The sequence below is a fragment of the Bos mutus genome, chromosome 10 (assembly GCF_027580195.1).
Source record: "Bos mutus isolate GX-2022 chromosome 10, NWIPB_WYAK_1.1, whole genome shotgun sequence".
Lineage (NCBI taxonomy): Eukaryota > Metazoa > Chordata > Mammalia > Artiodactyla > Bovidae > Bos > Bos mutus.
In genome coordinates this window covers 30,909,169-30,932,859 of record NC_091626.1, presented here as the reverse complement: position 1 = coordinate 30,932,859, position 23,691 = coordinate 30,909,169, and the positions used below count along the sequence as shown (strand labels likewise).

Here is a 23,691-nt window from a genome sequence, read left to right as displayed (position 1 = left end):
TTGCATTGCAAAATCATGGACTGCAGCATGCCAGGCTTCCCTGTCTATCACCAGCTCCCAGAGCTTGCTCAGACTCATGTCCATCAAGTCAGTGATGCCATCCAACCATCTCATCCTCTGATGTCCCCTTCTCCTCCTTCCCAGCATCAAGATCTTTTCCAATGAGTCAGTTCTTTGCATCAGGTGGCCAAAGTATTGGAGTTTCAGCTTCAGCATCAGTCCTTCCAATGAATATTCAGGACTGATTTCCTTTAGGATGGACTGGTTGGATCTCCTTGCAGTCCAAGGGACTCTCAAGAGTCTTCTCCAACACCACAGTTCAAAAGGATCAGTTCTTTGGTGCTCAGCTTTCTTTATAGTCCAACTCTCACATCCATATATGACTACTGGAATAACCATAGCTTTGACCAGATGGACCTTTGTCGGCAAAGTAATGTCTATACTTTTTAATATGCTGTCTAAGTTTGTATAGCTTTTCTTCCAAGGAGTAAGCGTCTTTTAATTTCATGGCTGCAATCACCATCTACAGTGATTTTGGAGCCCAAGAAAATAAAATCTGTCACTGTTTCCATTGTTTCCCCATCTGTTTGCCATGAAGTGATGGGACCAGGTGCCATGATCTTCATTTTTTGAATGTTGAGTTTTAAACCAACTTTTTCACTCTCCTCTTGCACTTGCATCAAGAGGCTCTTTAGTTCCTCTTCACTTTCTGCCATAAGGGTGGTGTCATCTGCATATCTGAGGTTATTGATATTTCTCCCAGAAATCTTGATTCCAGCTTGTGCCTTCATCCAGCCTGACATTTCTCACATTAGGAATACACAAAGAAACCAAAAATAATATGTGGCTTCTCCTCTCAAGGAGTATCTAGCTGATAGGCAGTATACATGTAACCATTAATCACAGTGTCATCATATATCAGTACTTGTCCTGAAGGAGTTGTATGCTAGGTAGTGAAGTCAAGAGGAGTCTTTCCCTCAATCTGAAGAAAGATTTCACAAAAGAAAATTTGATACTATTTTTAATTTCAAGTTAGTTCTTTGTGGGTGATATAAAAAATAAATTTTTACAACATGGAGGAAGAAAAGATGCTTTTTAAAATCATTGCCAGTCTCTGCAGCCTTACAGTGGAAGACCTCCTCTGCTGCATACTTGTGGGCGTAAGACGGAAAGAAGCATGTTTGTGTGGAGTTTTCCTTGCTCATTGTTGAAAGTACAGAATCTCCTTCCTTCATTATTTCCATTGTTTGTGTTTTTTTCAACACTCAGTATCTTTCATCAAGCTCTTTTGCATATAGAGATAAGACCTGAGGAACTTAGGTGCCCTTTTGGTTTGGTGCCAGAAAGAGGCCTTTAAGTTCGGAAGGGCATAATGTTAGTATCACTTCTCAGTAAAAGGATCACTCTGTTTGTTCCACTGAGTACCCATACCACGCTGACAGAGTTAGTCTTTACTCTAGGATACAACCTGTGCTGGTGTGTTTTAACCCATTTCCCTCCTCCTTCACCCTCCAGCCTTCATATTTATTTGTTTCTGTTTTAGCCCCATGCCTGGATATATGCATCTTCACAGGAATCACATTAAAAGTCTCTTTGGTTGTTTTCTTTATAGAACAAACGTGACATTTCCTTCATCTCCCTGATTCAGAGCTGGGAGGGCAAAATGTCAAAAATAATGAGGCCAAATGGATCTGATCACTGAATACCAGTCTGAAACAGTGCTCAGAGACTTTTTCTTCACAGTCATTATTAGAGGCAGTGAGAGAAAGCTCCTTGGAGGCTGTGGAATGAAGAGAAATCTGAAGCAGCTGTTAGGGAATTAGGAAAATGTCCCAGTCATGGGTAGCACTCACTGTTCATGTGTTTATCCACGTGACTATGTGGAGTTCTAGATGCTGTGATGCAAAGGAAAATAAAGCATAGTTCTAACCTTTGGGAAATACTGTGTGGGAAAAGCCACCTAAAGTGGCACTTGCTGTCTCAGGGCTTATGAATAGAAAGTGTTGTTAGTTCAACAAATATTTATTGATCTTCTGTTACATTCTAGATTCACTTTTAGGTGCTGAGAATAACAGAGTAAACAGAGCAGAAGAAATACCTCTCTTTTTATAGAGTTTACATTCTAATTAGGGATGATGGAGGTGGGAATGAATACAGACAGTAAACAGTTGTTATTTAGTTGCTAAGTCATGTCTGACTCTTCTGTGACCCCATGGACTGTACCCTGCCAGCCTCCCCTGTCCATGGGATTCTCCAGGCAAAAATACTGGAGTGGGTTACCATTTCCTTCTCCAAGGGATCTTCCTGACCCAGGGATTGAACCCAGATCTCCTGCTTAACAGGCAGGTTCTTTACCACTGAGCCACCAGGGAGGCCCAAAATAAACAGTAAATAAATATTATGTCCAGTGATAAGAGCCATGGAGAAAAATTAAGCAAATAGAAGGGTTAAGGTTTGCCAAACTCCTCACTAAGAGCTAGCATTTGAGCAGAGATACATGGAGGAAGTAAGAGATAAAACCAAGTGGATGTCTGAGGAAAGAATGTTTGACAGTCACAGCTAGTTGATTAGCTAAATTTATTGAGCATTTACTGTATACCAGGTACTCTTCTAAGCCGTTTACAGTGCTTAATTTAATTATTAAAAATTATATAAAGTAAGTACAATGATTATCCCTTTTGCATGTAACTTCCCAAAGTTGACAACTTAACTCTGATCTATCACATGTACTGAGAAAATTTATTCACTCTATACTGAAATATAATTAAACCTCTGATTCAGAGTAGAATTATTTGAACGTATGGTAGATTTTTAAAAGACATCCTGTTTCAATATTTTTAACACATATCCTCTCAGGACTACCACAATATTAGTTGGTGAACATCTACATGGAATTTACTAACGTAAATTTATTAGAATGGTTTCTTTGTCACCATTATTTGTTAAGATGGTGCTAATGGGGATTAGGGCTTCACCAGTAACTCGGCAGTAAAGAATCCATGTGCAATTCCTGAGACACGGAATTGATCCCTGGGAAGATCCCTGGGTTGGGAAGATCCCTTGGAGGAGGAAATGGCTATCCACTCCAGTATTCTTGCCTGGGAAATCCATGGACAGAGGAACCTGGCGGACTACAGTCCCTGGGGTTGCAAAGAGTCGGACACGACTGAAGCGACTGAGCATGCATGCGTGCCAGACCTACATATGGAAGTTAAAGGAGACAAGTCTGAAATACCACAAATTCTAAACTAAAAATTTAAGTGAGATTTAATCATGAGATTTATATTCTAAAGGAAAAGCTCAGTGACCAAATTTGAAAGCAGGTTGAAGCCTCCTAGAGAGGCAGAAGGCAATTGGGACTCCCCCTGATGATACAGACCCTGGCCACAGGCAGTGGGGAGCTCATTCTACCACAGAGCCCCTGGTGCTAGCAAGCTCCATTTTCGAGTCCTCCTTCTAGCCTATTACCACTGGGGGCTTATGTGCCCACTAGGTGATTGCCTCCAGTACTGGGATCCCCAGGCCCCAAAGCCAGCTGTGCTGGGACCTAGCACTTCCCACCAACAAGACCAGACCAGCCTTAGGACCTGCGCACCTGCAGTCAGGAGCACCAGAACCCAGCCCCATCCAGCAGCGGGCTGGCACCAGCCCTAAGATTCCCCAGACCATGTAGCCAGCTGTGTCAGGACCCAGACCCACCCACCAGCCGCTAGCAGCCCCCACATAAGGCAGGACATGACAGCCAGCCAAGCTGAGAGCTAGCCCTCCCTCCCAGCCTGCCCACAGTAGTTGGCCCCACCACAACAGAAGTGCCCCCTCAGCCCACATACAACCTCTGTTGACCAGAGCGGGGAGTATGTAGCTGGACCCCATGGGACATCTCCTACATAAGCTACTTCACCAAGAACAGAAAACATAACTGGCCTGTCTAATATATAGAAATAAACACAAAGAATTAAGCAAAAATGAGGTGACAAATAATGTGCTTCAAACAAAAGAACAAACCCCAAAAGAACTAAGCAAAGTGTAGATGAGCAATCTATCCATAACAACACAACAGAAATCAAAGGATCAAAAGAGATTACTGCAAACAACTATATGTGAATAAATGGACAACCTAGAAGAAATGGATAAATTCCTAGAAATTTACGGTTTTCCAAGACTAAATTAGGAAGAAATAGAAAATATGAACAAATCAATTACCAGGAATGGAACTGAATCAAGATTAATCAAAAAGCTTCCAACAAACAAAAGTCCAGGACCAGATGGCCCCATGGGTGAATTTTATGAAATATTTAAAGAAGAATTAATGCCTGTACTTCCAAAAAATTGAAGAAAGAAGACTTCTGAATTCATTCTACAAGGCAAAGGTCACCCTGATTCAAAAACCAGACGAAGATGCCACAAAAATTGAAACTTACAGACCAATATCATTGATGAGATACAAAAATCATTAACAGAATGTTAGCAAGCTGAATCCAACAATATATTAAAAGGATCATACACCATGATCATGTGGATATGAGGACAGTTCAATATTTGCAAATCCATCAGTGCAACACACCACATTAACAAAACAAAGGATGAAAGTCATATGATCATCTCAATAGGTGCAGAAAAAGCATTTGGCAAAATTCTACATTTATTTATAATAAAACTCTAAGTGAATGTAGAAGAAATGTACCTCAGCATAACAAAGGCTGTAATATATGACAATCTCCCAGCTAGCGTAATACTCAGCAGTGAAAAGCTGAAAGTTTTTCCTCTAAGATCAGGAAGAAGACAAAGATGGCCACTCTTACCACTTTTATTCAATGTAGTGTTGAATGTCCTAGCCACAGCAAAATGTTAAGACATTGTATCCCTAGAGTTTTCATCACAAGGAAACAATTTTTTTTTCCTTTTTAAAAAATGTTGTCTCTTTAGGAGATGAGGGATAGTGACTGAACTCATTGTGGTAACCATTTCGTGACGTGTGTAAGTCAGTTCATTGTGCCTTACACTTATACGGTACTGTATGTCAATTATATATCAATAAAACTGGAAGAAAAAGACAATGTATAAATTACACTTTTAAAAAGATGAAAAAGATAGTTTAAGGATAAAAGTGGGAGAGGAATGCATAAAATGAAAATGTGTCGATGTGAAAAAAAATGAAAGCAGGTTGAAAAAGCGCTTCAAGGTCACTCGTTACAAAGAAAGAGCTTTCTATTTTCAATTATTTCATGAACTGAAAGGGACATTCTGATGCATATGTGTCCTTTATATGACATGCCAATAACTTTTAACATAAAGGACACCCCAGAATGGTTTCTGCCCCATCAGTGGATTCAAAGATGCTTTGTCAGCTACTCTATTGAGTGCCAGAGTTAAAGCTCTCCTTACTGTTGGAAAAAGAGGCACGCCTGTGTAAAGGAAGTTCACCTCCTGTTGGTAGGATACTACTTCCTGATAGAATTCTATAATTTCAGTGATTTTGTTTCTTTTTCCAGGTACCCCCATTATGAATTTATTAGTGATAACTCTATCTCTTGGTCAGCTGGACTACACAATCGATACACAGAAAATTCACTCCGAGGTGTGATCCTGGATATACACTTTCTCTCCCAGGCAGACTTCCTGGTGTGTACGTTCTCATCCCAGGTAAGCATTTTTAAATGGTCAATACTCTGTGGTTATATTAGGTCAGGAAGTTCTTGGATCTTTTTTAAAAATGTTAGTTATCATGATTCAAGTGCAATGTTTTAATATTGGGAAATGATCTCTTTTATGAAAAGATGAGAAGATTCCAGAAAGCATAGCTTTTTGATTACGTTGAACATTTAGTTGTTTGCAAGCAGTTGTTGAATACATCTCTAATGAAACCAGCTACTGGGGTTGTTGTAAAGTGTTTGGCTTATTCACAGCATTTAACAGAAACAGCAAGTAAGTTTACTTCATACTTTCTGATTTTGCATACAATCAATACGTAACTAGAATCCATCCATTTCTACACATCAGTGCACTGATACTGAGACTTAAATGCTCAGCATTTTGACTCAGCAATTTGACTCATTGCTTTGTAGAAAATAAGAAAGAGGAAATATAATTCCTCTTCAAGTCCTTTTACATTTCTACCTAGCAAGAAATAGTACAATATATTTAAGCAATACCATATTATAATCATTCTTTAACTATTACAGAAAAACTATATGTTATTGGTTTGGTGTATGTTTTTATGAGTGTCCAATCAGCCTTATTTGCCCAGTGGAATATCAACATAGAAATATTTGTTGTGTATTTTATTCAGCTCTCTTATTTATGTGCATATTACTGGTTAGTTTATTCAACAAGCTATTAAATGGTTGTTTGTGCTCAGATCTATGCTGGGGTAGAGGGGATTTCATAGGATTGAAGATACAGATCTTAGCCTGGTCCGAAATCTAGTGAGCAAAATATTCACATGAAATAACTAGAGAATAATTACCAAGAAATATAAAGCATGTAAGATAAATATATGCCTAAAAGCTTGAAGAAGCAGAGAAAAGAAAATGTGAAAAGGAAAGTCACATCATTTACATGGGGATATACTGCAGAGAAGTATAAAGAAAATAACAAGTTTTTTATTATGTGACAATGTACTTTCTCACAATGGTGTGGTGTTATGATTGTTGGAAAGATACTTACCCCAACAAAGGCTGTATGAGTTCCTTCGGTGTGGAATAAGACTACAACTTAAGACCCAAAGACAGCTACCCAGAACAGGAGTCACAAAGCAGCAGTCCTCATCAGAAGGGAAACATGAAGGCATCCATAGCGGATACTTCTCCCTAAGTGGGGTTAGGATCCTATCATTGAATAGGTCCCTTTTCTGTTCTTATGGGAGGTAGGGGGAGGAGTTGTAACTACCTAGTCCCTCTAAACTGCTTTTGATAATCTGGCTGTGTGCCTGTGTGATCAACAGGTGCAAGTAACACATTTTCAAATGGTTGTTGTTAGAGCAATTGAATCAAGAATTTCCAGATGCACCATCTCCCCCTTAGGCATAAATTTTAGGCCTAAAGTCTGTTCCTTCAGCCCAGGGTTTCTCAACCTGGCACGATTGACTTTGGGGGCTGGATAAGTTGTTGTGGGCCCTTGTATTGTGCGCTACAGCATGGTTAGCAGCATCCGTGGCCAGTAGACCCTCATCTCAAGTTGTAACAGTCAACAGTGTTTCCAGACCATTGCCAAATATCCCAGGTTGGGGAAGTGGGAGGGCAAAATCGTCCTTGTGAGAACCACTGCTCTAACTATAAAGCTCTAGAATTAAACAAAGGGCTTTCCAGGTGGCTCAGTGGTAAAAGAATCCACCTGCCGATGCAGGAGACGCCAGTTCAATACCTGGATCGGAAAGACCCCCCTGAAAGAAGAAATGGCAACCTTCTTCAGTATTTTTGCCTAGATAACCCCATGGACAGAGGAGTTGATCTTTGCCTACATAATCCCATGGGGTCGCAAAGAGTCGAACACACTGAGCCACTGAACACATACACACACACTCAAAATTAAATATAAGCAGGTCTAAACATTGGCAGATCTTACATGTAGGTAGACAGTGAGACTTACAAGTGCTCTGTGTTTTGCTTCCTTTCTTCCAGCTCTCTTTAATTAGGCCATTAGGCTCATTCTGGAAAGAAAAAAAAAATTTTTTTTTTTCCTTTTCAGTGATGTGCTGTAGAATTTTTGATCCTTATAGCCTCACAACTCTTTTGACCCAGAAGTCAGGAGTTCTGTCACTTCATGATAATGGAAACCTGTCCAGATTTGAAGAACATATTGTTCATACTTCTTTGTTCTGTTTTATGCATAATATTAACCTCAGTGTGTTCTTCAGACCCCAGATCCAGAAAGACAGTTTATATAAAGACAGAGTGCTGAGAGGTCTGATTGTGTCCAAAGGAATAAGATTCGTGATTATATATTGTATTGTTCGTTAAAACTCTTGGCAAGTCAAAGTTCATCCAAAAGAACTCTCCTAATTTGAACCAATATTTTGTGTCCCAAAATAGATTTGAATATCTCAGACATTTTATGTTAGGGTTCAGAATAAAAGTTTAATAGTAAAAATACCTTATATTTATATAATGAGTAGCAGTTTGCTAAATGTGATCATCTCCTTTCTTGATGACTAATGGGTCTAGCGTTTGATATTGTGGAATAATTCCACACTTGGTGATAAATCTTTGAGCTTACTTGCACTTCAGTATTTTTTGAAAATATTTTTAGTATAAAGGCATTTGATACAGTTTAATATTTTTATGGTGTGAGTGAAGTTGGTTGCTGGCTCATAGTTTCCTTGCCATAAATCAAAATTGGGATTTTTTTGAAAAATGCCCCCAAAATGTGAAGTTGGTTGCTGGCTCATAGTTTCCTTGCCATAAATCAAAATCGGGATTTTTTAAAAAATGCCCCCAAAATGTCTCAACAACAGCAGCAGTGGAGTTTGAGAAAAACTCACTGATGGTATAAGTGTCGAGCTTTTAACTTCATAAGGCAGGGAATAAGAATGAAGCATTGTAGGTTCTGGGGTCACTCTACCTGGGTTTTAAATCCAACTTTGACCATTTAGTGACTGTGGCCTTTTAACAAATTACTTAGACTATCACTGACTTTTTTTCCCCTCCCTATAAAAATAGTAATAATAATACCTACTGCATAAAGTTTTTGTGAGGATTAAAGAGTTATTATAGATAAAAAGCACAGAGAATAGTACTGAGCAATATATTAAATGCAATGTTAGCTGCTATTATTTATATAGGAATAGGTATAGGACTATCTTTGCCTGTTAGACTCTACAGTATTTATTTGAGCAGCTCTTTTTCACATGGCCCCATTTCAGACTATATGTTCTCACATTTTAGAAGGAACATGAAACATGCTATTCAAGGACACCGTTACCTCTACTTATGGTCACAGGTGATGATTAGGGTCCACACAGTCATTGTGTGCATTGACGCATGTAACGTTCTTCATAAAGAAGAACAAACAGTAACATTCACCATATTAATTTCTATGCCAAGGTACTGTCTTAACTTTCTTTAGCTCATTGAAGGACAGCATCACCATATAATGAATTTTAAAAAACAAAAACTCTTCATTCCCAAAGGGTGAGTGATACATAACAGTATTTGCTGTAGCAAATGTAGGTAAACTTGTATATAGTTTTAACTTTAGGGAAATTAATCTGCAGGCTTTCTATATATGCCACAGGCATGCTAGAAAGTGGGAAGGGGGACAAGAAAATAAAACAATGAGAACCAAATCTAAGCCCAGAATAAAACATGGACAACCAACTTTCAGATTTTCCTTGATGATAATCTCATTTCAAGAAATGGTGAGAAGGAATAAAAGTTTAGACTCTTCTTCATAATGCTTTGGCAATCCTACAGTTTCAGTCATGTAAACTTTCTGTCTCCTGTATACTACTACCCTTTAGAGCGTTTATGCTATATAACAAGTGAGTTTACCTGTTGACAGTGTGCTATTGTAGAAAATCCTGGAAGAATAAAATGCATTGTTGGAGGGAAATTGCAAGGCCTGGTTGAAGTTTGAGAAACTATAGGCAGAAATGTCATGACTCCTTAATCAGGATTCTTTATAAGGTTTTGGATCCATTCTTCTCAGCCTGAGGGCTTCTAAAGATCCTTGGTTTTATATCCACAAATAAGGTCTGGGAATTGTCTCTCCTTAAGTGAAAAGTTTTTAAAAGCCAAGAATATGACTCTGCTCTCTAATTTTGTTACTGTTGTTACTCTTAGTTTTCTGAATTCTTTCATCAAAGCTTTTTCTCAAAGCCAGGTTTGTCCTAAAAGCTTCATAAATTGAAGAAAACAAGCTTTAGGATTTAGTCTGAAATTTAGAGGCAGTGTTTTTCAAGAACATCCACTAACTTTTGAAAGCTATGCAGTGAGTCACACTCCAGACTATTTTACCAAATACTCTAACCTTGTTCTGTGTTACTGGAAGTTGTGTATACCCTAACCATCATCTATGTGGTTTATTTTCATATTTAACGAAACAATCTTAAATCTGAAGCAAAGAAATTACATTTGGAGAAATAACAGCAGTTGACAGCTCACTCAGTTGCAGATGGGCAAAATATCAGAAGGGTTTTGTTTTTTTTAATACTGCCCGTGAACTGAAATGGACTGGAATGGGTGAATTTAACTCAGATGACCATTATATCTACTACTGTGGGCAGGAATCCCACAGAAGAAATGGAGTGGCCATCATGGTCAACAAAAGAGTCCAAAATGCAGTACTTGGATGCAATCTCAAAAACGACAGAATGATCTCTGTTCGTTTCCAAGGCAAACCATTCAATATCACAGTAATCCAAGTCTATGCCCCAGCCAGTAACGCTGAAGAAGCTGAAGCTGAATGGTTCTATGAAGACCTACAAGACCTTTTAGAACTAACACCCAAAAAAGATGTCCTTTTCATTATAGGGGACTGGAATGCAAAAGTAGGAAGTCAAGAAACACCTGGAGTAACAGGCAAATTTGGCCTTGGAATACGGAATGAAGCAGGGCAAAGACTAATAGAGTTTTGCCAAGAAAATGCACTGGTCATAACAAACACCCTCTTCCAACAACACAAGAGAAGACTCTATACATGGACATCACCAGATGCTCAACACCGAAATCAGATTGATTATATTCTTTGCAGCCAAAGATGGAGAAGCTCTATACAGTCAGCAAAAACAAGACCAGGAGCTGACTGTGGCTCAGATCATGAACTCCTTATTGCCAAATTCAGACTGAAATTGAAGAAAGTAGGGAAAACCACTAGACCATTCAGGTATGGCCTAAATCAAATCCCTTATGATTATGCAGTGGAAGTGAGAAATAGATTTAAGGGCCTAGATCTGATAGATAGAGTGCCTGATGAACTATGGAATGAGGTTCATGACATTGTACAGGAGACAGGGATCAAGACCATCCCCATGGAAAAGAAATGCAACAAAGCAAAATGGCTGTCTGGGGAGGCCTTACAAATAGCTGTGAAAAGAAGAGAAGTGAAAAGCAAAGGAGAAAAGGAAAGATATAAACATCTGAATGCAGAGTTCCAAAGAATAGCAAGAAGAGATAAGAAAGCCTTCTTCAGCGATCAATGCAAAGAAATACAGGAAAACAACAGAATGGGAAAGACTAGAGATCTCTTCAAGAAAATTAGAGATACCAAGGGAACATTTCACGCAAAGATGGGCTCGATAAAGGACAGAAATGGTATGGACCTAACAGAAGGAGAAGATATTAAGAAGAGGTGGCAAGAATACACAGAAGAACTGTACAAAAAAGCTCTTCATGACCCAGATAATCACGATGGTGTGATCACTCACCTAGAGCCAGACATCCTGGAATGTGAAGTCAAGTGGGCCTTAGAAAACATCACTACGAACAAAGCTAGTGGAGGTGATAGAATTCCAGTTGAGCTATTTCAGATCCTGAAAGATGATGCTGTGAAAGTGCTGCACTCAATATGCCAGCAAATTTGGAAAACTCAGCAGTGGCCACAGGACTGGAAAAGGTCAGTTTTCATTCCAATCCCAAAGAAAGGCAATGCCAAAGAATGCTCAAACTACTGCACAATTGCACTCATCTCACACGCTAGTAAAGTAATGCTGAAAATTCTCCAAGCCAGGCTTCAGCAATATGTGAACCGTGACCTTCCTGATGTTCAAGCTGGTTTTAGAAAAGGCAGAGGAACCAGAGATCAAATTGCCAACATCCACTGGATCATGGAAAGAGCAAGAGAGTTCCAGAAAAACATCTATTTCTGCTTTATTGACTATGCCAAAGCCTTTGACTGTGTGGATCACAACAAACTGTGGAAAATTCTGAAAGAGATGGGAATACCAGACTACCTGATCTGCCTCTTGAGAAATTTGTATGCAGGTCAGGAAGCAACAGTTAGAACTGGACATGGAACAACAGACTGGTTCCAAATAGGAAAAGGAGTTCGTCAAGGCTGTATATTGTCACCCTGTTTATTTAACTTATATGCAGAGTACATCATGAGAAACGCTGGACTGGAAGAAACACAAGCTGGAATCAAGATTGCTGGGAGAAATATCAATAACCTCAGATATGCAGATGACACCACCCTTATGGCAGAAAGTGAAGAGGAACTCAAAAGCCTCTTGATGAAAGTGAAAGTGGAGAGTGAAAAAGTTGGCTTAAAGCTCAGCATTCAGAAAACGAAGATCATGGCATCCAGTCCCATCACTTCATGGGAAATAGATGGGGAAACAGTGGAAACAGTGTCAGACTTTATTTTTCTGGGCTCCAAAATCACTGCAGATGGTGACTGCAGCCATGAAATTAAAAGACGCTTACTCCTTGGAAGGAAAGTTATGACTAACCTAGATAGCATATTCAAAAGCAGAGACATTACTTTGCCAACAAAGGTCCGTCTAGTGAAGGCTATGGTTTTTCCTGTGGTCATGTATGGATGTGAGAGTTGGACTGTGAAGAAAGCTGAGCGCCGAAGAATTGATGCTTTTGAACTGTGGTGTTGGAGAAGACTCTTGAGAGTCCCTTGGACAGCAAGGAGATCCAACCAGTCCATTCTAAAGGAGATCAGCCCTGGGATTTCTTTGGAAGGAATGATGCCAAAGCTGAAACTCCAGTCCTTTGGCCACCTCATGCGAAGAGTTGACTCATTGGAAAAGACTCTGATGCTGGGAGGGATTGGGGGCAGGAGGAGAAGGGGACGACAGAGGATGAGATGGCTGGATGGCATCACTGACTCAATGGACGTGAGTCTCAGTGAACTCTGGGAGTTGGTGATGGACAGGGAGGCCTGGCGTGCTGCGATTCATGGGGTCACAAAGAGTCGGACACGACTGAGCGACTGATCTGATCTGATCTGATCAAGTTTTAGAACTTGGAATCTCATTTACAAAAATGGTTGTAGATGTCCATTTTAAAGACTGTAAGTAATCGACGTTTTTTTAAGGAGCAGTCAATATTTGTTCAGTAGTTTCTCAGTCATTAAAATCACCATAGGACAAATTTTTTCCCCCTAGGACACTTCCTGTGTGGCACTTAATGCGACATTCTTGTGGCATTTTCTGTTGTTTCATTCCAAATCACACACAATACAACTGGCTTCGTCACACTTTGCATCAGATTTTGAAAAGCCCAGAAGGAGAAGCCAGACACTGATTTTATTTCCAGACAGACAGCTCTGGATAGGGATGTCCATGGAGGTGTGGTTATGAAATAGCAGCAGATACTGTCCTCTCACTGAAGAGCAAAATAGAGCAGTTTACAGTAAAAATGTACAGATACCCCAGCCAGCCTCACACAGAGACACGAGCCCACTTCCAACTTTTCACACTTGGGAGATCTTTCTGGCCCTGTCTATTTTGACAAAAACCCAGTATCCCATCTGCTCTCAGAAAGATTTGGAGGTTCATGCAAAGCTCAGCTGGCTGTTAGGGACAAAATTCAGACTTTCCTTCCTTTTTAAATTTTTTTCTTAATCCAGTCATATCTATGTTTTATCCCTTGGCAGGATTTTTGCTTTTACTCATAACTGTGTGCTTGCTGCTAAGTCGATTCAGTCATATCCGACTCTTTGCGACCCCAGAGACGGCAGCCCACCAGGCTTCCCTGTCCCTGGGATTCTCCAGGCAAGAACACTGGAGTGGGTTGCCATTTCCTTCTCCAATGCATGAAAGGGAAAAGTGAAAGTGAAGTTGCTCAGTCGTGTCCGACTCTAGCGACCCCATGGACTGCAGCCCACCAGGCTCCTCTGTCCATGGGATTTTCCAGGCAAGAGTACTAGAGTGGGAACTGTGTGCTTAGTAGTGTTCTAAAAACAATAGAGTGACACGTCAGCAGTGAGTGAAATAAGGCATACTGCATGTGGCCATCCGCTGCTTTGCAAACCATAGAGACTGCTCCTCTCAATCATGCTACCTGTCAAGTATCAAAGATGAGTATTGACATCAGCTGGAAGGCATCATTTACCTGCTATGTGATTTGGGTTTGTAACGCCCAGAGAGGACGCCTGGAGTGATTAAATGCAAACATTGACACTATAGTCAGCTTTCTAACTCTTTACAGTAAATTGCCCCCTGGTTAACATAGAGAAAAAATTTAATTACTCGGAATATACGGAATATACGGATCTTAAGGATTAATATCACCAGTGGTCTTGCATCTCAGCTGCTGGACTGGTATTATACATGGAGCAATATTCATTCAGAAGGTATTTATTAAATGGCTACTTTGAGGCAGGCACTATTCTAGGTTCTTATCCTAACACTCTAAGGCAGTTGAGTGTGTGGTTTAGAGACAGAGTCCTAATTACATTTCTGCCATTTCAGTCAGTTCAGTTCAGTCTCTCAGTCTTTGCAACCCCTTGGACTGCAGCATGCCAGGCTTCCCTGTCCATCACCAACTCCCGGAGCTTACTCAGACTCATGTCTGTTGAGTCGGTGATGCCATCCAACCATCTCATTCTCTGTTGTCCCCTTCTCCTCCGGCCTTCAATCTTCCCCAGCATCAGGGTCTTTTCCAATGAGTCAGTTCTTCATGTCAGGTGGCCAAAGTATTCTGCCATTTACTAACCCCTTTATTCATTTTGTTTAATTTTTGAAAATTTTTGGAAATATTAGTATAGTTTCTTCAGCTATAAAGCATAAATAATAATAGTAACCAAGTCATAGGGTTGTTGTGAGAGTTAAATGAGTTGAGAAAAAGTGTGTGTACAAGCCCAGCTATTAGAACAGTGGTCAGTAGGCTCATCTGCTCTCATTATTGCCATTATTATAAGAAGGAGCCTTTTATTGGCCCACCTCTGTATCTGAAAGCTCTACCATTTGTAATTTCTTTGGCTTAAGAAAGTATGTATGTTATCCATCAGGTTAATACATCAACAACTATTGATTGCTGCTGTTGTTGTTCAGACACCAAGTCAGGACCAACTCTGCAACTCTGTGGACTGCATTATGCCAGGCTCCTCTGTCCTCCACTATCTCCTGGAATTTGCTCAAATTCATGTCCTTTAAGTTAATGATGCTGTCTGACCATCTCATTCCTCTGTCACCCCCTTCTCCTTTTGCCTTCAGTCTTTCCCAGCATCAGGGTCTTTTCCAGTGAGGTGGCTCTGCATCAGGTGGCCAAAGTATCAGAGCAACTATTGCTACCAAACATAAACTGATCATTAGGAATACCCTCAAAAGAAAGCACGTTCCTAAGGGTGTGGGACTGAAGGCAGTGTTGTTTTTATGAGAATGAGAAGTTAATTAGCGAAAGGGGAAGACACATCAGGGTCCATTGCCATGATGGACATTGTGGTCATCCCAAGGCAGTATAAGATCTAGCATCCCTGACTAGGGATAATTGAAAAGGGGGTGGAGGGGCCCTGAAAATACAACTCAGGTTTTCCCAAGGCCTGCCTTGGCCTTACGCTATTAAAATGTGAGCATGGGGAATAGGATCTGCAAGAAAACACATGCTTAGCAGTTAACAAGTATACACATTCTGCCTAGGTTCAAAACCTGAATATGCCACTTAATAATAGTATAACTCTGGCCATTTTCCTTAACTGATCTTTGACATCCATAAAACAAACATGATAGAATATTATGGGACTCCTGACAATTAAATTAGACCTTGGAAGCAATGCCGACAGAAAAACTAAGTAAAACTCAGTAAATATTAACCTCTGTCATTGTTATTGTACTTTGCTACTATTGGAGCTGCTTTAATTATTTAGATTCTTTCCAAAGTCTTCACTTGATTTTGCGTACCCTATATGGGCCTCTGACTAAATATGAAGTTCAAGTTCAAAATCTTTTTTGCTTCATTTTGTTATAGTTTGAGTATTCTACCAGTGATGTCAGTCATACTGTGACATTCCCAATATAAAATTAGTTTGTTGACAAAGTAGCAGATTTGAAAGCAAACTTATTCTCTTGGTTCTATGTCTAGTTGAAATCCTAGCACTAGAATTAGTCCCTATCTGCAAAATTAAAAATACTATCTAAACTTCAGTTTTATTTGCAAATTACATTTGGCATTTAAGAAGTGCCCCTCCAGTTCCTGAAATTCGGATTTTTTTAAAGACTTAAGTTGATCATTAACCTAATTAGATTCTATTTACTCATAACACTTAAGAATTCAGTTTTGATACTGTGAATGCCAAAGTTTTTAAGGACTACTGGGTACCTTAAACTGCTCCACTGAGAAGATTAAGAGTTATTATTAGCATCATTTTAAATATGTCCAAAAGTATTGATATAGGGACAATAAAACCAGAGAAGGCAATGGCATCCCACTCCAGTACTCTTGCCTGGAAAATCCCATGGACAGAGGAGCCTGGTGGGCTGCAGTCCACGGGGTCGCTAAGAGTCAGGCACAACTGAGCGACTTCCCTTTCACTTTTCACTTTCATGCATTGGAGAAGGAAATGGCAACCCACTCCAGTGTTCTTGCCTGGAGAATCCCAGGGACAGGGGAGCCTGGTGGGCTGCCGTCTATGGGGTCACACAGAGTCGGACACGACTGAAGCGACTTAGCAGCAGCAGCAGTAGCAGGGGCAATAAACCTTCATTAACTGAGATAACTACAAGTGGAGATGCAGAAAAATTTGACTTCAGTTGAGTCCTCTGTTCATAGTATATAGTGGAAGAATTTTCTAAGTAAAATAGTATTCTCTTTTGTTTTCACTTATTCTTAAGTTTCTGAAACCCATTTACTAGATAATGAATATATTTGTTAGTTGTTTAAAATGTTATACCTCCATTAAGATCGTTTACCTTTGTTAGCAAGTCTAAAGTTCAAGGACTGTGTCATTTCAGCTGCCATCCAGTGAGAATGGTAGGTGTTCTTTGGACAGAGGAATCTTTTAAGTAGCCTTAAATGCATCAGGTAGATGCACCTTCCCCAAAGCTAGTTCATCTTGTTTCAATCTAGACTGCTGTTATCTACACATCACACACAAAACTCTTCAGAACAGAAGTGGCAGATATGTTTTAGCTCGTTTGGCAATAGTTGATTGTCAGTAATTACATGAGTTTCTGAGACCAGATCTAAGTTAGCGGGAAAGAGTATGTGGTTTATTAACACTGAATGAAAGAAAGGGAGCAGCAGCATTTGTGTAAAGTGTTTATAATCCTGAATCTTAAAGTTCACCAAGGGCACAGACTATGTTATTTTTGCCCAGCACTCTGTGGCTCTTGATAAGTGTTTATTCTCAAAATACTTTGCACTACATGTACATATCCTTTTTTTTCTCTGCCAGATCCTAATTGTAATTGTCTTTTATGTTTAGAAAAAAGATACAGGCAAAGAAATGAAGAATGACTTTGTACCATCATCTGAGAGCAAATGGACTTTGACTAGAATCTACTCATTCTCTCAGCCCTGGTCCTAGTTTAGTCCCTGTCTCTGGCAAGGGCTCTCAGAGTGCTACAAAGGCGATCTCACAGGTACTAACAGATTTTTTTTCATGCTTTCCCAAGGTCTGTCGAGTTGCTTATGAGATCATGCAGACGCTGCATCCCGATGCCTCTGCAAACTTCCATTCTTTGGATGACATCTACTATTTTGGAGGCCAAAATGCCCACAACCAGATTGCTATTTATCCTCACGAACCTCGAACTGCGGATGAAATCCCCATGGAACCTGGAGATATCATTGGCGTGGCTGGAAATCACTGGGATGGCTATTCTAAAGGTGTCAACAGAAAACTGGGAAGGACGGGCCTGTATCCCTCCTACAAAGTTCGAGAGAAGATAGAAACGGTCAAGTACCCCACGTACCCTGAGGCTGAGAAATAAAGCTTAGATGGACCAGAAAGACCACCAAACTCAGTTCAAACCATTTGAGCCAAACAGTACATGAAGAAGGCCCCAACCTAACAGCCCGTGGTTAAAATTAGTCAACATCTTCAGCATCAGGAGCAGCTGGGATCTGACAGATGCTTCATTGGTGGAATTGCTCTTTAACAAGGGCTACAGTGCCCGTAAACCCATGCACAGTCCAATAATGTACTCACGTATAACATGCAAACAGATTGTTTTCTACGTTACCCCTTCTTTCAAGACTATGTCCCCATGAAACAAACACTGCCACATTGTGTAATTTAAGTGACACAGACATTTTGTGTGAGACTTCAAACATGGTGCCTATACCTGAGAGACTTGTGTGACCAAATGAGATGACTTGAATAGTTCCCTCTTGTGGGGAGCTTGATTCTTAGCCAGTGGTGGTATTGTAACCACTGAATTCACTCCAGTCAACAGAATTCAGAATGAGAATGGATGTTTTTGTCTGGAATTTTTTTTTTTTTTTAAGTAATTGCACCGGTTCATCCACCTCATCATTAATAAGTGAAGGATACAACAGAAATTAAAATATTCACACTCCATTAGGAACTTTTGTAAAACAATGCCATGAACAGATTCTTTAGTACTCAATGTTTCTGGACATTCTCTTTGATAACAAAAAATAAATTTTAAAAAGAGGAATTTTGTGGAGTTTCTAGAATTTTATATCAGATGATGATGTAGCCAGCATTATAATGGAAAATGATGATAAAAAGAGGAGTTTGACGATTTTTCTGCTTTACTTTTTTATTTTTCTGTTTTGGATTGAATGGCTTAGCTCAGAAAGTCATTGGTCCATTTGAACACTGAACACTGAGTGTAGTTGGTGCACGTTACAGAGTTGCTCAGAACACTCTTTGGGAGTTTTTATTTTACTGTGAATATTTTGGACCTTGTTTATTTGTTTTAATTAATCAAATAATTGTACTCCTTGCTGTCAGAGGAACTATCCCCTCCATTTCCGAACTAATAATTTCAGGCTTGTTCTTTCTTATTGGGGCTGTTGTCACTTTTTGTGAGTTGAGTCCTGTTATTTCAGCCAAGAAATTATTTTGTACCCTTTGCTATCATGTCCTGCTTTTGAGAGTACCAGGAATCTGTGGTGTTGGGAAGCTGGCTCTGTTTCTGAAATGCGTGTCCAACAGTATATAGAGTTTGGTGAACAAAGTAGAGGGGAACCGGTATGAGACCAAAAATGAATTTGGGATTATCTCATCCAGGTATTTCTTTTTAGTAATTCTACATCAGAATCACTTCAAAAGACAAGACTTTGATACCCCCTACGCTTTCTCTCTGAACGTCACTTTTCTCCTTATAAGATCGCTTCCTCTTTTCAGCGGTCTGCCTCTTTATAGATGCCTGGAAGGAGTATTTCATAGCATCGTTTTACCTTCTGAAAGAAAATTTTGATCCATATAGGAACCAGTATCAGGCCTGGTATTAAATTTTAGGAATCCTAGACAAAAAAATCCTGTCCTTCATGTCATCTCTAAATGAAAATGCCTGTGTATAAAATATCCCCACCAAACTTCCCTAAATTCTTCGTACTTTTCCAGTCAAGTCTCCCAGATCTAACTGTTTAGTATTAGTAAGCAATTTTCAATTTAGTTTTGGTACAAGTAAGTCATTTGAGACAAAAATTTCCAGCTGAACAGAGGTACTTTGAAATGCGAGTTATTTTCTAATTCTCATCTCACTTGTCATCAGAGCATGAGTAACCATGGGTTTTTATTTCCTCTGCTGAGATATCTTGTTTTTATTCATTATGAGCTCATTTTCTTCTGCTTCCTTGAACATAGTTGTTACAATTGCTTTAAAACCCTTTTCTGCTAAGTCTAATACCTAATTAATCTCAAAGTTGGTCTCTATTTGTCTTTTCTCTAGAGAAAGAATCACATTTTTCTGGTTATTCAAATATTAAGTAAATTTAGATTGTATCTTGAATATTGTAAGTGTTTATGTTGTAGATTCTGTTATATTCCTCTGAAAAACACGAATGTTTTTGTTTGTGCAGACATTTAACTTCATTGGACTCAAACTGTAAACGGTGTCTTGGGCAACAGCACAAAATCTAAATTATTTTATCTTTACCTGGAGTCTGCCCCATACATATAGGGTTTAGGAGTCAACTAGAGATGAGGGTAGATTTTACACATAGAATTTGAAGCCCTTTCTTTGGCTTTCTGTTTTCTGAGATTTCCATCCTCACTTTCCAGCAGCTGTCATTGCTCTGATTCTGTGACGTCCTCTGCTTCTTCAGCCAGAAAGATGGCAGTTTTCTATCCACCTAAAAGCCATAAAAATGGAAAACTCATCTTGTACCTTTCCCTTCTTCCAAGTTCCAGTCTCTTTCCAGAGTTCGTCTGCTACTTCAGTGACTTTGAGTAGCTTTTTCGTATTTTGTCAAATGTTGATCATTGTTATCCATTGGAAGATCTGTTCAGTAGGTGCTAAAACTTTGTCATACAGGAAGTGAAACTCTGAAGCAGAGATTTAAAATGAAAAAGTATGGTGGGGGATGGAAGAGTCTCTGTTTAGATTCTGACCTTAATAGCTTTAAGCAGGAAGAAAAACAAAACTACCAAATTGTTTAACCTGCGGGTGTGAATGGCTAATGAATACCGCTGACCACTTCCTTCTGAATAGCTTTTCTTAGCCACGTTTTTGCAAATCATCAAGTACATGCCATACTGGCTGCCCTGTTGGGACGACTGACATTTCTTCATCACTGTTGTAATTTCTCCATGAAAATCTGGTTCTTTAAAAGTCTGCATGGTTTTGGATCAAGTGGCCAAGGCAAAGATTTGGGTCTTTTCCTTGTTACTAGACCCGTTTCTGAAAGAGCCTTACCTAGAACAAAGTTATTAGCCTGGTCTCATTGAATTTGGATACCAGCGAAATGCACACTAAAGACAAAACAGTTAACAAAAGTTCTTCCTGGTCCTGCCACTCAAGTCTGATTTAGTGCTGAGCTGAACTTAAAGAGACCATGCCTGTTGTCCAAGTGCTCTCAGCCCTCTTCCAGGATTTCTTTGTGTCCCAAGTGAATGAGACTCGTTGCTTCCCTCTCTGATCTTTAGGTTTTGTCCTATCATATAGAGCGTAGCCTGTTGAGAACATGAATGTCCTCAGCTTCTGAGGGGCTTGAGAGTTTATAAGAGAAAAAGCACATCTAAAAAGCTATCTCACGGAGTGATTATTGTCATCATCTTTTAGTTAGAATGCAATCACTGTGTATTCTTTAAGCAGGAAAAGTATTGGGATCTAAATGGTGCCTCTAAAAGAATGTCCTCTGTCTCAGTGAAAATAAATCTCTTTTACTTGAGGTGCAGCAGACATGTCCTCTTTGACCACAGCCAACTGCCTGATACTTCATTTGTTCTCCTGGGAGGCTGTACAATAGCCAGGATCAATAGTCTGTACAGAATAGTTGTGTGGCTTGGGAACTTGGCAATAACACCCTAATTTATGCCAGATGCAGACCCTGGGTAATTTTTTAAATGCAGTGCCCAGAAGGAAGCACGAAGGAGAAGTTGCCTTGGCGATTACTGGTTCTTGACAGCAGTCTCTGTCTTGGAAACAGGAAGAAGCTGTTCCAGGATCCTTGGCAGGGCAGACGCAGGCCACGGCAAGTTCTTTGGCTTCAACTTTCACTGACGTTATGCATGTTTGAAGTTGCCCTTCAACAGTACATTCATTTTTGGTTCCTTCATACAAGTCAGAATCTCTGAGTACCTAATCAGCTGTTCAGCCTTGCCATCTGCAGTCCAGTTAAGTTGCCACCTGCTTTTTCCTCTCCTTATTCTTAAGACAATCTTGAGTTTGTCTGTCTACAGAAAATGATCTCATGTGAGTGGTTCCTTTGTTATTGTTCCATTGTTCATGCAGTTCCTATGCTAATTACTTAGACTATAGTTTTGTCATTGGCGTCTCCCAGATAACAAGGGAACATCAGCCCTCTTGGACAATTTGAGGTAATATAGGCCTGAATCTGAGATATAATGGTGCTGTTAATACTGTGTATTCGTGGGCATTTAACTTAAGCTAAACATTTCAAAGGTTTTTTAACAAATCAGTGTCCTTATACTCAAGGGGAATGTGGCCAGGGCATCCTTTGCTTAAAAACGATGTCAATCAGAACAGAACCTGCACTTTTTAAAAAAGCAGTGTATCGAAGGTCATGGCCATAACCGTTTGATGTTTTGGGAAGAGAGCCAGGAAGAGAGTTCAGAGCTCCTGCTGACCTGTCATCTGTAACTGTAACCTCTCCTCCTTTTTTGAGTCAGTGTCCTGTGGAGGCTGTTGTTCCCTAACTGCCTGCGTGGGTAGAGAAAAGGCCATTAACCAAGAAAAAGCAGCATGTTTGTTTACTGCCCAGCTGGGCATGAGAGCATCTGGTGGAGGCTGGGAATGTGCACTGCTTTGTACAGAGAGCACAGATAGTTTGGACTGTGGGTGTGGTCAGCAGTCTGAGGAATACTGGGACTTGGGGTTTCTGGCTAGTCTTAAGCTCCCTAGTGGATTGCAGCCCCTAAGAATTTTCTGCCCAGCACAGAAAATGAAGGGAAGTTAAGTGTGTGCAAAGTCAGAAGACCAGTTCTCCATTTTGTTTCTCCCTGTCATAGTGCCTACGAGCTGATACGTTCCTGTACCTCAGATTCTCTAGAGGAAAGATCAGTAATACTGAAAATCTCTGAACTGGGGTTGAGAACAACTGGCCTTCCATTTTGTCTCTGCCATTGAATGTCACATCATTCTCAGAGTTCCATTTTCTTCATCTGTGAACAGAATTGTTTGGATTTAATCAGAGTTTGTAAATGTTACTGTCTGTTTGGGTTCCATGTGTCTAAATTGGGTAGCTACTACTCAGCCTCAGCAGATTATTGTGCTAAGGCATAATGTGGCCAGGTTCTTGCTTTTCAAGAGAAGCCAAATCTATTTTTATACAAAAATTTCAAATACTAGTATCTAATTAAAAAAATGTAAGACACTAAAGAGTATAGAAGAGACATCAATGGCTACTTTGAGTCCCTGGTCCACTAGTTTACCACGTCTGGGCTAGATGTGGAAAGTGCTCATGTCAGGACTCTGTCTCTGGAAAGGACTGCTCAGATGGCTAACAGCTGTACAGTGCTTTCACGTTCAGTTGCTGTGTATGTCCTAATTCTTGGGCAGTGTTTGCTCGGCTGGCTCTCGTCCTGGGCTCAGAAGTAACTTAACGTGCTGAAGACAGCTGTTGCTGTGATAGCTCAAACCCTGGGTCCCTCTCAGACTTGGTCTTGAGGGTCCTCACTGGCTGTGTTCCAGCTGCCCTGACCACCGGTCTTGCTTTCCTGCAGTCAGGCTCACAGACCAGCGATGACTCCATAGCCCATCAGCTGAGCCGCCACCTCAGGGAGTCCCTGCCGTTCTTCTCCATTACATCCAAACATCAGGATGTCAGAGCATGCCTCAAGTCTCTGCTTCACGGTGTAGAGAGGTTGGGAACTTGTCAATAACACCCTAATCTATGCCGGATGCAGACTCTGGGGTATTTTTACGGGGATTTTTGGTAGTCTTTAAGAAAGTATGGTGAACTAAGAGGTGGTAAATGCTTGAAAATGAGCAGATATTTTTGTTTTTAAAAACGAGAAGAGAGACTACCACCATACACATTGATAAATTTGACAAGTCCTAAGTAAGGCTTCAAACTAGATTATTAAAAAGTTAACAGTGATAACTATGTAAAAACCAGACGTATCAGACTAATCCTATTTCTTACTTTGCATACACTTTGGAGTAATGAGCATTACAATAATAGCTAACATTTATTGAGCACTTGCTGT

General features: G+C 40.0%; 1 protein-coding gene across 17 annotated transcripts in view; it reads left to right on the top strand.

The window, feature by feature from the left end:
• Positions 1-18,508, top strand: part of FUT8 (fucosyltransferase 8) — a 337,919-nt gene extending 319,411 nt beyond the window's left edge. For all 17 annotated transcript variants that reach the window (XM_005890017.2, XM_070377695.1, XM_070377698.1 and 14 more), the window contains 2 exons: positions 5,493-5,643; positions 17,501-18,508. In XM_005890017.2, coding sequence (XP_005890079.1) covers positions 5,493-5,643; positions 17,501-17,818 — 469 coding nt within the window. In that variant the 3' untranslated portion in view covers positions 17,819-18,508. The remainder of the gene's footprint in view (positions 1-5,492; positions 5,644-17,500) is intronic.
• Positions 18,509-23,691: the final 5,183 nt, after the last annotated feature.